Raw genomic sequence first — 14,776 nt, forward strand, 5'->3', positions numbered from 1 at the left:
TCATCATGCCTCCAAAAGCCAGAGATACTGCATGGGCTTAGTGTGATATGATTGATGGCAAAATGATCTGCAAATATTGTGTTATGTAAAAATTATTTAAATTTTAGGGTTATTATTTAATTTTAGGTTAATTAGATGAAAGGGCACGATCATAAGATCATGCCCTTTCCCCAAAGGGTGCCCATGGCGATATATAAGCCAAGGACCCTCACTGTAAACAATCATTCAATTCATTATTCATTTATTAATAAGATATTTATATATATTTTTGTTTACCATTGAAGTCTGTTACTAACTTACTTCATCTGGTATCAGAGCCACTGCTGCACTTACTATCTCAACTATACATGCTGCTCGTAAAATCCGTTGTCCCTCGCTACATTCCACTGTCCCTCTCCACCTTGGCGCCCACCATCCGCCTTTCCGACGTTGTCGTGCTAACACCGCGTCCCTGTCACAGCTCAGCGTGCCGCTCCGTCTCAGCGTCCATTGTACGCCAGTCACCACACCTTCCACCCAGCATTCGCTTCTTCCGCCTTCATCCGCTACCCCTATCACCATTCCGTTGATGCGTGTTTTCCGTGATTTCTCCATTCTGCTGTTAACGTCCCTCATCCACCCATTTGTTTTGAACAGGTCAAACGAGAGGTGACGAATCAGTCAGACGTGACTGTCCGTACGATATATATAATATATAATATAATTATATATATAAGTTATATATAATATATACTATAATTTAATTATAATTATATAATATATAACTTTAATTTAATTATAAGTTATATATATAACGTTAATGTAATTAATTAAAATTATTTTAATTAAAAAAAACTTATGTCATATAATTAAATTAATTAATTTAATTTAATTATTTAAAAAAAAAATTAAGTTGGCAGATAAATATACGCCCCCACAAACTCGCTCAATGTCGACAATGTCAATGGCCGATTTCAATAAAAGATTGATTGAAGTGGAGAATAAGATGACTAACAACTCCGATGATGTCAATACGAGATTAATCGATCTCGAGGGTAAGTTTAGTAGGCAGTCTGATGATATCAAGAGGCTTCAGGATACGACGAATCGAATAGAACAACAGATGGATCAGAATAAGAGCCAGTCCGAATTGAACCAAAAACAGGCCTTGGCAATGCTGAATCTCTTGTGTAGAAAGCAAGATATTACACCCGAACAACTACTCCAAGAAGATGAAGAAAATCAAGAGCACCATTCATCAAACTCAACAAAATCAACAGATTCTCATAAAGCTGAATCTCCAAAAAAATCAGCGACACCCCACCAAGAAATTAGTAACGTGACTCTTACAAATAAGCAACTCTGGGATACCTTTACCAATCAACACCCCTTTTTCACTCAACCATTAGCGACATACCAGCGAAGGGCAAAAGTCGAGATGCCTAAATTCGATGGAAACGAAAAAAACAATGTTGCATGGATAAATAAAGCAGAAGAATACTTTGAGATATATGACATCAATGATGATGACGAAAATCTCAGGCACGCATCCATGAAAATGGAAGGGGAAGCATATAATTGGTATATGTGGTGGAAAAAGACGACACACGCCATTAGTTGGAGAAAATTTAAGGATGCATTCTTTAAAAGATTCCAAGATGTAAAGGAAGAAGAGTTCTTTTCAACACTCATCAAATTACGACAAAAGGAAGTGCGGACGAATACACTCAAGAATGGGAGACCTTAGTAACACGAGTACCTGGGTTATCAGAGTCTCGTCTAATTCAATCATACGTCTCCAGACTTAAAACCCATTTACAAGTAGAACTTGAGATGCATGACATTACATCAATAGAAGTAGCAAGACAAAAAGCAAAAACTGTTGAAAAGAAATTTGAACAAATATTTTGGTCAAAATCGGAAAAAGCATATTCAAGACGAAGAGTACCCCAGTGTATGGACTCAAACAATACAAGATATGTTCCACCACATCGTCGTGAAGATGAAAAATCTAATGTGGAAATACAAAGGATAAAAGAAGGCAAATGCAAACGCTGTGGTGAGAAGTGGGACCCCAAGCATAGGTGTGCTAAGGGAAAAGAATCAAAGAACCTATATAATTGTGAAGCAACTAATGATTCAAACAGTGAAGACTCTGATATAGAAGATACAAAAGATGCCCTAGAATTCTCACCAGAATTAGATGACGGAAGTATTCCGCAAGTGTCACTATCAGCGATGACAGGTATATCACAACCTCAGACCTTAAAGTTAAAAGGACACATAAAGAAGAACAACGTAGTGGTTCTCATCGACTCTGGTAGCACACAATTTTTTAGATGCAACCGTGGCAAAGAGACTCAATATTTTTTCATTTCCCTTACCAAACATGAAAGTGATGGTAGCTGACGATAAGAAGATTGAAAAGGTGGGGAAATGCCATAAGGTCAAATTGCAGATTCAAGACTTTAATTTAGAGTCTTCGTTCTTCACGGTACCATTAGGAGGAGTAGATGTAGTCTTAGGTATCCAATGGCTACGAACTTTAGGTACTTATGCCGCCAACCATCAAGTACAATTCATAAAATTCAAATGGGGAGGTCAGAAGTACAAATTACACGGATTCCAAGCACCAGAGAATCAAATTGTATCATCATCTCAGATGATGAAGATGATTCGAAAAGGAGCACCCGCTTATGTAGTACAATGTCACCAATTGGAAATGTTAGCTGCAAATATGACCAGCGAAGAGTCACCAGAGATACAAGATCTAATTCAGAAGCATGAAAAAGTATTTCAAGACCTACCTATGAAAATGCCTCCTAACAGGGAAATTGAGCATACAATAGAAGTCAAAGCAGGGTCAGACCTCGTCAACATCAAGCCATACCGATATCCACATCACCAAAAGACGGAAATTGAGAAATTAATCCAAGACCTTTTAAAGTGTGGGATCATCTCGAAAAGTAAAAGTCCATATGCTGCTCCAGTGGTATTGGTAAGGAAGAAGGATGGTTCATTCAGGCTATGCATTGATTATAGAGGATTGAACAAAATAACAATTAAAAACAAGTTCCCAATTCCATTTATCGACGAAATGTTGGATGAGCTACATGGCGCAAAATACTTCTCAAAATTGGACTTAAGGTCAGGCTACTATCAAATCAGGATTAGATTGGAAGACATACCAAAAATGGCATTCCAAACACACGAAGGTCACTATGAATTTAAAGTAATGCCGTTTGGGTTAACCAATGCACCAGCAACGTTTCAAGCAACTATGAACGAATTATTTCGTCCACATCTTAGGAAGTTTGTATTAGTATTCTTTGACGATATTTTAATTTACAGTAAAACTTGGAAAGAGCACTTACAACATCTAGATAAAGTTCTTACACTACTAAAAGAGCATCAATTTTATGCAAAAAAATCCAAATGCACCTTCGGAAAGGAAGAAGTAGAATACCTTGGACACATTATATCCCATGAAGGCGTAAAGGTGGACCCTAATAAAATCAAAGCTATAAAAGAATGGACCAAACCTGTTAATGTATCCAAGCTAAGAGGGTTCTTAGGTTTGACTAGATACTACCGAAGGTTTATTAAAAACTATGCACATATAACTGCACCTCTGACAAACCTTTTAAAGAAGAATTCATTTCTATGGGATGAGGAAGCAGGAAAGTGTTTTGAAAAATTAAAGGAAGTTATGTCTAATGCCCCCATATTGGCAACACCAGATTTTTCTAAACCATTTATCATTGAGTGTGATGCTTCCGGATTCAGTATAGGTGCAGTATTAATGCAAGAAGGGCATCCAATAGCTTTTGAAAGTAGGAAGCTCAATAAAAGAGAACGCCTCAAGTCCACATACAACAAAGAAATGCTCACTATTATGCACACACTAGCTAAGTGGAGGCAATATCTTTTGGGAAGTAAGTTTTCCATTCGAACAGACCATAATAGTCTCCAGCACCTCCTTCAACAAAAAACACTTTCCGAAGAACAACAAAAATGGATTGAAAAAATTGTCGCCTTTGACATGGAAATACTACATAAAAGAGGAAAAGACAATGTAGTCGCAAATGCCTTATCCAAGAAAGATGAAGAACCAACACTACTTGCAATCTCGGTTGTTGTTCCTGAATGGCTTAACAAAATTCGAAGTGAGTATGCCAAGGATCCAGAAATAACGGCAATAATCAATAACCTTCCCAACAACTCAAAATTTGAGTGGAAGAATGATATCCTATGGTACAAGGGAAGAATCTATCTAAATGCAAATTCCAAGTTTAAATTTAAGATACTCAAGGAGTCACATGACTCACCGTCAGCTGGACATGTAGGATTCTTTAAGACTTACTACAATGCATGTCAATCCTTCTTTTGGAAAGGAATGAGTCGCGATATTCAGAAGTATGTAGCAGAGTGTGACACATGTCAAAGGAATAAAAGTGAAAATATTACGACACCGGGATTACTTCACCCTTTAAACATTCCAAATCAGAAATGGGAATAAATTTCAATGGACTTTATCGAAGGATTACCAATGTCTGAAGGCAAGGACAAGATTTTTGTAGTAGTCGAAAAACTCACCAAATATGCTCACTTTATGGCGATAAAGAAATCATACTCAGTGAAAGAAATCGCTGAAATATTTTGCAAAATTATATATAAGTTACACGGTTTCCCGAAAGTCATTGTGAGTGATAGAGATGCCAAATTCAAGGGTAATTTCTAGAAGGAGTTGTTCAACCACATAGGAACCTACCTAAATATGAGTTCCGCTTATCATCCTCAAACAGATGGACAAACAGAGGTTGTCAATAAATGTTTGGAGGCCTACCTATGTTGCTATGCTACAGAAAAACAAAATAAGTGGGCTCAATGGTTACATCTCGTTGAGTGGTGGTATAATTCTACTTATCATACGTCGGCAAAAATGACACCATTTCAAGCTTTGTATGGATATGAACCCCCAAAATGGAAGGATCTAGATGTTGTCCAGACAAATCTACCTGTTGTTAAAGATCAACTAAAAGAAACCCAAAAAGTCGTCCAAATATTAAAAGAAAACTTGAATAATGCAAGGAATCGTATGAAGCAAGAAGCAGACCGAAACAAAACCGAAAGAGAGTTTAAAGTTGGAGAATGGGTGTTTGTCAAGCTCCAACGATACAAACAATTATCCTTAAAACAGAAAGGAAAAAACAAATTGGCACCAAATTTCTATGGACCTTATCAAATCAACAAAAAGATTAGCCAAGTTGTGTATGGTTTAAGCCTTCCAGAGAAAAGTCGTGTTCACAACGTCTTCCATGTCTCCTACCTTAAAAGGGCACTAGGCGACCATCAATCAGCGCAAACAATGCTTCCATCCCTAGATGATGAGGGAAGGGTCATTCTAGAACCAGAAGGTATTATATCTACTATAGAAAGAAAGCTTCGACATCGTACAATCAAGAAATATCTGATCAAGTGGAAGGACTTACCCGAAGAAGCTTCTTGGGAGAGTGAATCATTTTGTCAACAACATCCGTCGTTACGTATGCTTTGAGGACAAAGCATTCTTTCGAGAGGAAGGCAATGTTATGTAAAAATTATTTAAATTTTAGGTTTATTATTTAATTTTAGGTTAATTAGACGAAAGGGCACGATCATAAGATCATGCCCTTTCCCCAAAGGGTGCCCATGGCGGTATATAAGCCAGGGACCCTCACTGTAAACAATCATTCAATTCATTATTCATTTATTAATAAGATATTTATATATATTTCTATTTACCATTGAAGTCTGTTACTTCATATTGCCAAAATCCATTCAAGGAGGGGGTATTAACAGGTTCAAGCAACACTTGGGTGGGATAGGAGGCCATGTAAAGCCATGTGGAGCACCAAATGAAATAATAGGGCATATTAGGGCAGAATACCTTCAGAAGTTTGAGACTCAAGTCACTGAACCAATAGAGAAGTTTGTGACTGCAAAGTTTGGGAGTTGAGACTCAACCAACTGAGTTTGATGATGATGACTCATGAGAAGTTTCAAGTGATAATGTTGATCACTATTATAGTATTATCATATATGTAGACTTGAGTCTTGTAGTAGGCCACTGGCCCCATAGTTTGTAGGCTTTGTTTTTTCACTCTAAAGGCCATTTAGAGCCTCATTGCTTATGTATTTTGTCGATGATATGTATTGCACTTGGTGCCATTTTGATATATTCACCTTTACATGGTATATAAATGAGCAATCTTTGCATATTTTGTCTCTATTGGCTTGGAATCATGGTTTTAAATCTTAAAAATAGTTTTTTCATTAAAAATTAATTATTTAATGTATTTTTCTAAAACTGGTTCGTTTAGACCAAACCAGTCCCAGTTAGACTGGTTCCGGTTGGTAAACCGGTTCATTAGGTGGACCGGTCCAGTCACCGGTTCCGGTTTTAAAAACACTGGGCAAATCCAAGCATTGTGACATAGATCCAACCTCTATGGTGGCAGATCCAATCTCTGTGACATAGATCCAAGCTCTGTGATGGCAAATCCGAACTCTGTGGCAGCAGATCTGAGCTCTGTGACAAAGATCAGAGTGTTGTAGTCGCAGAGCTGAGCTCTGTGGTGGCAGATCCGAATTGTTTCTCTCATTTGTGGAAACCTTGCACTTGTCGAAGTCTTCTTGGGTCAGTATAGTCCATGTCTTGATGTATGATTGAACTGCTTACCTCACAAATAATTATTTGAAGTTCAAAAAATATGAAAATATTGCTTGTACTGTATTGTACTTGGTTTTCTAACAGTCATTGCCAATGGCCAAGCATGTATTCTTCAAAGATTGGATGGGAGTGGTGAGAAACATCTTCCTCGATAAGAGGGAGTGTTGAAAATAAGGGTACCAAGAAAGTGTTTCCTAGGCATTTATCCTTTTGGCCTAGGGAGACACATTAATGACCCTTTTGTCTAGTGACATTATGAGTTTAATTAATGTCATGGGGCTAAGTTACTTTTTATGGGAGATGTACCTTGTACTTTAATTTATTAAAGTCACATGTGTTTTAAAAGTGACTTTATCAGAAAAGTACTAAGTACACTTTATGTTATTAAAGTGACTTTTATGTTTCAAAAGTGACTTTATGAGAGAAAAAATGCAAGTGGTACAAAAACATTAAAAGTATTAGGATGCTCATTATTTGAGGGGATCCACATGAGGGAGAGGGTCAAGAGAGGGAATGGTCTCCACCCTTGATCTAATGAGTTGAGATTTAATCTCATCCATGAGATCTAAGGGTTAGGGTTCTCATTAAAGGAAGACAGAAAGAGAAAAGGAAGTAATTACTCTCATTCATTCTCATGTGAGCCATTGAGGAAAGGAGAGCAAGGAGAGAAAGGAGGCAAGATTGCAGCCAAAGGAGGAGTTCGAACAGCAGGAGAAGTAGTCTGAAATTCTCAGCTGATACCCAAGCACGAATCCCAAGATTCTAGGCTCGAGCCCCGAAAATTTCGGGCAGCTGTTGCAGGCATTTTTGGCAAGAGTTTGCAGGCCGAGTTTGGGACTGAATCTTTAGGTGGTATCTAGGCCAATACCAGGCTGAAATCGGTGGAGATTCTCAGGCTGAAATCTAAAGGTGAAATCAGCCCAAGTTGCAGGTGAAACTAGACTGAGATTTCTGGGTGAGAAGGCCCATAAAAATACAAGTCTGTCAAAAAGATTTTTGAGACTCTAGCGGCACAGAAATCAAGGTGTTTTGTCAGATTTTGAGGCGCGAATTTCCAGGAGTATTTCTGCTACATTTGGCTCCAAAATCGAGGCAATTGTCAGAGAGTTCTTGCACAGAATTTGAGGCAAAAATCAGTCTGAGATATGACTGTGTGGTGGCTGTAAATTCTATGAAACCTGACTGTGATATCAACAAATAAAAAGGGAGATAAGTTTGATTTTCTCCCTGTGTATTAATCTCCTTATAAGCAATCTGAAAACTCCTTGAATACTGGTTTTCCCCTTGTGGGTTTTTCCAGTGTATTAGACCAAAATTATTGTGTTCATTTTCTAAGTGTTTTTGCTAGTATATTTTCTCTCATATCAGCTGAAAAGTGAAAGATAGTAGAGTAGTTCTTTGTTTCAAGTTAAATGCAAATTTAATTTCATATCAATCATATGTTTATGATGGATTTTGGGCATTAAACCGTGCAAAAACTTGAAATTGGATGGGCTACAGCATAAACAAAATTTTCTACAAGAGTATCACAGCGGACCATATCTAATGCAAAAGGCACCAAAGTACTTTACACAAGCATCACCTTCAAATGTATTCATAGCTTATGATTTGTAGAAAAGTTACCATACTTAGATATAAGAGGGTTATCAAAAAGGTCCTATTAGGTACTTCCAACACTAAGGGGAGAAATGGGTTCCCAGGCTGATGCATCAATAAATGAGTGCAAGTGGTTAGTGATATGGAAGGGGTTTACTTCATGGAAGATGCTACAGTCTTTGTACCAGCTATAAAATTCAATCATCCTTGAGCATTATAATGTGAGAAGAGGGAGCAATCATGGGAACTGAGTTACCCATTTCCTCGAACCTATTTTTACCACCCCTCTTGGTGCCTTTTTCTTTATTGTTTTTCTTTTTCTTGCTTGGCCCAGGTTACAAGCTTTCATTTACGCATCATCAATCCCTTAACGATGAAGTGGTTTATTCCTTATTAGGGTTGGGCCATTCAAAGTTCTATTCAATTTGATTGTTCATCCATTAGCCAAGAACTGGGTCAGGCTTAATGTGGATAGGGCCTAGGGTAAGTTTTTGTCCACACCCTTTATTATATCCCAACCAATACTTTGCATTTTATCATTATGTCTCATGCTCTTTCTTTTCTTTCTATTGCATCAACCTCTTCAGGCAAAGCTATCATGCCCGTACTCAATGATGAGGAAAAAAGGGAGCCAATACTAGTGACAAATATCAATCAACCCAAAGATGGGGCATTGCTACAAGGGGAAAAATGGAAAATGCTAATTACGGGTTATCATGGACATGCAACATTAAGCAATGGCTCCTATTTGTGCCCCTCCTAGATAGTGGAAAGGAAGGCTTGAAGGAAGGTCACAGTGGACTAGGGGCAAAGGATAACCACCAAGGTGAAGCATGGGAACAAGGATACAATCACAAGATGTCTATCATCCAATTCAACCCGTGATCTATACTACAATGCCCTTAAACATTAAAGGAAAGCACTTGATTACAAAAATGGTTAAGGTACCTTATAATAGATGGCCCACCTTCATCCGATGAATAGGCTAGACGAAATAAAGCACAGATCGGATCATCATAGGCCTGCTGGCAGGCAAGATTAAATAATAGGAGACAATTTTTCTCCTAGGAGTTACCATTTTGGTGGGCAAGAGGGAGTGCAATCAATCAATAACTAGGAAGCATCTAACAAGTACTGAATATAACCATGGAAAAGAAAAATTTATAATACATGTTGCAAAATAGAACAAAGGTTGCAGTGAAACATGCTGACTGTCATTCACTAAAGGATCAAGATTAAATTCAAGATTTCAACCTAAAATAGGTGCTTCCTAAGGCTACGAGGCCAATTTTCCAAACCAAACATGAGAAAATGAGATTATCCCAAAGGGTAAAGCTGAACTGATTCTACTCACCTTACGAAGCATCATTTCCGGTAGGTTTTCTTTTTGTTCAGCTGCATTGCCATTAGCATCAGTGTCAGTATCAGCATCAGCATTTGCATCCAATGACTTTGATTCATGTGCTTTATCAGAATCACTGCTTTCTCTTTGACCAATGAATGCACTGCTAGGACCATGCTGGTCCTCATCTTTCTTTGAAGCTACATTACTCTTATGATGATGATGATGGCCATGGTGAAAACCATGTACTCCTTGTGATGAATGCTCCTCAACATACCTTACAACTTTCTCAACAAGGAAAAAAAGTAATATTCCCGCTGCAATTGCCAGAAATACTTGAATTAGGAACACTACAAACTTGCATTGCAAATTAAGAGCTTGTAAAATATATATACTCAATTTCCCACAGCACATAAGAAAATTTGCCTAACCATACAACCAAGAATATTACCTTTGATATCAAAGTGACTTGAGAACAATTACCTCATATTAAGTAATAGGACATTCCAAAAAGCTTGCTTTTAGTGACAAAGTTTAGTCATATATCCTAAACACAAAATATAAGCTGATAGATCAATATATGGGGCAGGAAAGCAGGGCTCAAGTGAACATGGAATGGAAATGCATCCCATGTCACTGGTGCAGGACCACATGCTCAGGAGACAGTCCCACATGCTGTATGTGAACCATGTGAATCTGGCCCTGTCCATATTCACCCTTTGTCTCCTGAATTCACCCTCAGGGTGCAGAGTGCATCTGGTCCTGTCTACACACTCAATGCAGGACAGCATCTCAACGGCTTCCCTGTGCTATACCAGGGACATGGGATGCATTTCCAATATATAATAAATTATGAATAGTATAATGTAATGTATATTAATGTCTTATATAAAATTCTCTGCCTAATATACAGCTATGGGACCTGCCCCAACAAATATGGATGTTCAAAGTAGTGTCCCTGTACCAACACTCCAAGTGACACCCAGAGCCATGAACCCTGGCAACATAGATAAGCAAGTTATACAATAATACACTTTTGCCATTGGTAAGTGGCTTAAATGCAACAATATTAGCACTTTAGGCTAACTTATTACTATGTTAAAGTTATTTAGTTAATAACTTAACAATGGTCATCTCGACCATGTACTTATTAACTTGAGCATATTAATAGTCACTTCTTGACACAGAATATTTAGTTATTGATGATCTTGTGTTGTATTAATGGCTTAAAGTAGTTTAAAGTCACTTTTAGGGTTCATGCATATAAGGTTTATGGAGTTAGATTTTATGCCATGCCTTTACTACAGGACATGTGCTTTCTCTGTATTTATCTAAGAAGAATTTATTTCTTCCAAGTTCTTTTGTGTTCTCGATTTCCTTGTGCGTTTGGCGTTTCGTAATATGGTATCAGATCCACAGTGAGGGGAAGTCAAAGCAAGTGAAGGCCTTGTGACTGTATAGATCAGCGACAGATAAGGTACTGTTGTTTTTCTTCCTTTTTTTTTTAACCACATGGTGAATCGGTAACTGCCAAGCCTAATCTATGGGAGACCCAGGATCAAACCTCATAGCTGCCACTATAACACCAAGAGCATAACCAACCACCTGCAAGTCGGGTATACTGTTGCTCAATATTAATTGAGAAACCATAAGGGCTTTCTGGCAAAGAAAACTAACCATTTTTTTTTATTTTCAGGTTTTCAAGCAAGGTTTATTTTTCTGAAAAAGAGAGAAATACTAGGCTTACATTTTTGGGTTGAAAAAAAAGGCTATGTTTCTTTTACATGATTTTACACAATTTAAATCCATGTTTGATATTCTGAAAATCTGGAAAAGAAAGAAAAAAGTCTTCAGAAAAAAAGGATAAACCAAAAAAAAATCATGATTGGGCAGCCACTAAACCATCCAGACACCAATCACTCGGCCATCGTACAGTGTATGGATGGCCATACACCAGCAGCTCAGAGTCATATGAGTTGTATGGGATCCACACACTAAGTACCAGCAATGGTAAGGACTCGTACAGCTGCCAAACTTAAACAGATCAGACCATACAGAAGTTCAAGACAGATTGGAAAGGCCATACAGCCTATATGTGAATGCCCAGCAGCCAAATTGTCAGTCTTTTCACCCAATTCAACCAAACAGAAGTCCAATTTGGCCAAGTTCATTAAATTTTTGTTGATCTAACAAGTAATTGGCTGGAATTTGTCGGATTGGGCTGTTGGAAATATAACTAGTTTCGGTATTCATGATTGTTGTTGTACTCATTTCAATATGTATCTTATGTAACAAACAAAAGAAGGAAAAAACAAATATTATTATAAATCATGGGTTTCTTGCTCATTAATGATGCTCTTCTAGGTAAAAGCATGTTCTTCATGCTTCTAGGATTTGTTAGGTCATAGGATTTATTGTCATGAGACAAAGGAGTAAACATCATGTTTACAGGACCCTTCCGGGCAAAATGTAATTAGAAAAAGAATTACTTTCGAGTCTAGCAAGTCCTCGAAACTCCAAATTTACAAGTCAGCCCTGGCAGCTTCAAGTTGGCCTAAAGAAGGGAATTCGACCCCTTGGAAAGGCTATATAAAGGAGCAATTCGACCTCATTTGGGACTCACTCACCAAGAAGTTTGATCTCATAATAAGAAGTTCGATCTGTAGCTGGGAGAAGCAGAAAAGGAAGAGCGAAGGTCTAGAAGGCAAGAGAAATCCAAGAAGGAAGCACAATCTTTGTTTTTGGGCTCTATCTCTCTCACACGTGCAAAATCTAGGGTTTCTGCAACTTCCTAGAATAACTGAAATTGCAGATTCGAGTTGCAGATGCAACGTAAGGTTGTTGGAAGAGCGAGTATTCTATTTGACCTCGTCAACCATGGTAAGGCTCGTTTTGCTCAAGAAAGATTGTTGGAAGAGTTCTCTTAGGGTTTCTCTTATGAATAAAGTTATCATTGATGTCAATACAATGATGACTACAAGAAACATTGTCCTTATCCTGAAACCCTAACTTGCAAAAATTAATAAAACCCTAAAGGCTAATGAAAACCCTAAACTACTACAATCCTAAAACCCTAACCCTAAAGCACATTAATAAAAGGGTACACTAATGAAAGGGTGTTGATGGCAAATTGAAGGTCGTTGAATTGTGAAAGGTGTCAATACCCTCTGGAAGATGACCTAAATATCGAGCATATATATCATAAAGAATATATGTCATATATATGTTCCATATATATGTGAAAGGGTTATAAAGACATAAATAAATAAAAGCATGTAAAAAGACCTAAATTCATACGAAGTGTATATAGATATATATATATATATATATGACATCCATTTCATGAGTGTGGTCCCTACCTATTCATATCCCACTCCTCGATGGTCAAACATTCAAACTTTGTGGTGTTTGTTGCGGTCCCCACACAACACATATCAGCACTCATCCACCGTTGCATTACGGATTATATATCGACTTTACCAAAACATATGTCAGCTCCCATTCGAGCCATTGGTCGGCTTCATAAAAAGAATGACGACTTCTATTGTATATATACATGATTTGTTTTTGGAGGACGCATCAATCAACGCATTGGAGAAGATCTGAGCTAAATACAGTTCACAACTCGCGAACTTCAAAAGGACCGAATAAACAATAATTAATATACCTTTTGTGATATTTGCATATCTATTTCTGTAACCACTTTTTCATGGACGGGGAAAACAAGTACGTGAAGATTCTAACAAGCAATCTGAGCACATATCTTCGAATAATACACCCACTGGTTGATGCGATTTGTTGGAATAAATACCTGTGGTGAATGCTATTCGGTGTAATGAATACCTATGGTGAATCTTATTCGGTGTAATGAATACCTGTGGTGAATTCTATTTGGTGTAATTTTGTGGTGATTGTGATTTGTTGAAGAGAAGACCTATATCCTATTCGTTGAAGTAAAGACTTGTATCCCATTCATTGAAACATGTTATTCATTGAAGTGAAGAAATTGTGACGATTGCGAGCTATGTTATTCATTGAAGTGAAGAAATGTGACGATTGCGAGCTATGTTATTCGTTGAAGTGAAGAACTGTGATGACTGCGAGCAATGCTATTCATTGAAGTAAAGACCTGTTCAAATCTATTCAGACCTGTTTGGTGGAGAACACATTCATTAAAGACCAGACTCTTCTTGAAGGACAAACACTACAAGCTAACAAGGTTTTGTGAGGACTATTTGAAAGTTAACAATTTCTCTGCTTGATAATTGCTTGTGATGAACTTTTACTTCTTGTTAATGTGTTCTTTCATCAAGACAATTACCAACATGCATAACAAAAGAGACAATGACACAGTAAGTAGGCTTCTCAGCCGGGGCCAAAACCTCTCACTCTTTGAGAGGAAAAAACACACAAATTCTTCTTATAGAGATTCCAATTGACGAATGCCAAGACCAAGACACTAGTCCTCTATTCTTCTTCTCGATTCCTCCTTTTCTTCAACCTTCTTTGCTCTGAGATTATCTCTTCAACAAACTGTAGATATACTAGTCTTGGTATCGAAACTTGACAGTGTATTTTCATTAAAATATGACCTCTACAGTATCACCAAAACACAGTTATACATTGTTGAATAGTAGTTCCTTAATTGACATAGCTTCGTTGTTCCTTCATCACTTCTTGTTGTCCCTTGACTCATCTGAACTGTCCTTCCTTTTATATGACAGACCTTCGCTATCCTTATCCGAGTTGCCTTCCTTTTCATAAACTTTCCTTCCTTTCGGAGATCTGAATCCAAGCTTAATTGGTTGTAATGATTGTGATCTGAATCCAAGTGTAATTGACTCTAATAAGCTTAGAGTAATCCGAACTCTAAACTATGTTTACTGAACTGAGACCCGAACTATTTGACTATAGTTATCTGATCTTCCTGACTGAGGCCATCCGAAACATGTTCTATGTAATCTGACCCGAGTTATGTTCACTGTCATCACCTACCGAAACTGTAGAGGATCTGAATTCCTGAACTGAACTTATGCGAAGATCCTAGCTGGGTTATAGTAGTTTGTCTCCATAATAAGCCAACATGAGATAGTGAACCATTGTGTCTGCATTATATGAGCCGACATGAGTTCCTTTATGCATTTAGA

General features: G+C 37.6%; 1 protein-coding gene across 3 annotated transcripts in view; it reads right to left on the reverse strand.

Moving 5' to 3' along the window:
• Positions 1–14,776, reverse strand: part of IAR1 (ZIP metal ion transporter family) — a 316,822-nt gene that overhangs the window by 83,043 nt on the left and 219,003 nt on the right. For all 3 annotated transcript variants that reach the window (XM_089459678.1, XM_089459677.1, XM_089459676.1), the window contains exon 6: positions 9,642–9,946. In XM_089459678.1, coding sequence (XP_089315804.1) covers positions 9,642–9,946 — 305 coding nt within the window. The remainder of the gene's footprint in view (positions 1–9,641; positions 9,947–14,776) is intronic.

Source organism: Pinus tabuliformis, chromosome 7, assembly GCF_031772625.1.
Source record: "Pinus tabuliformis cultivar Carrire ecotype Pingquan chromosome 7, CPIR1, whole genome shotgun sequence".
NCBI lineage: Eukaryota > Viridiplantae > Streptophyta > Pinopsida > Pinales > Pinaceae > Pinus > Pinus tabuliformis.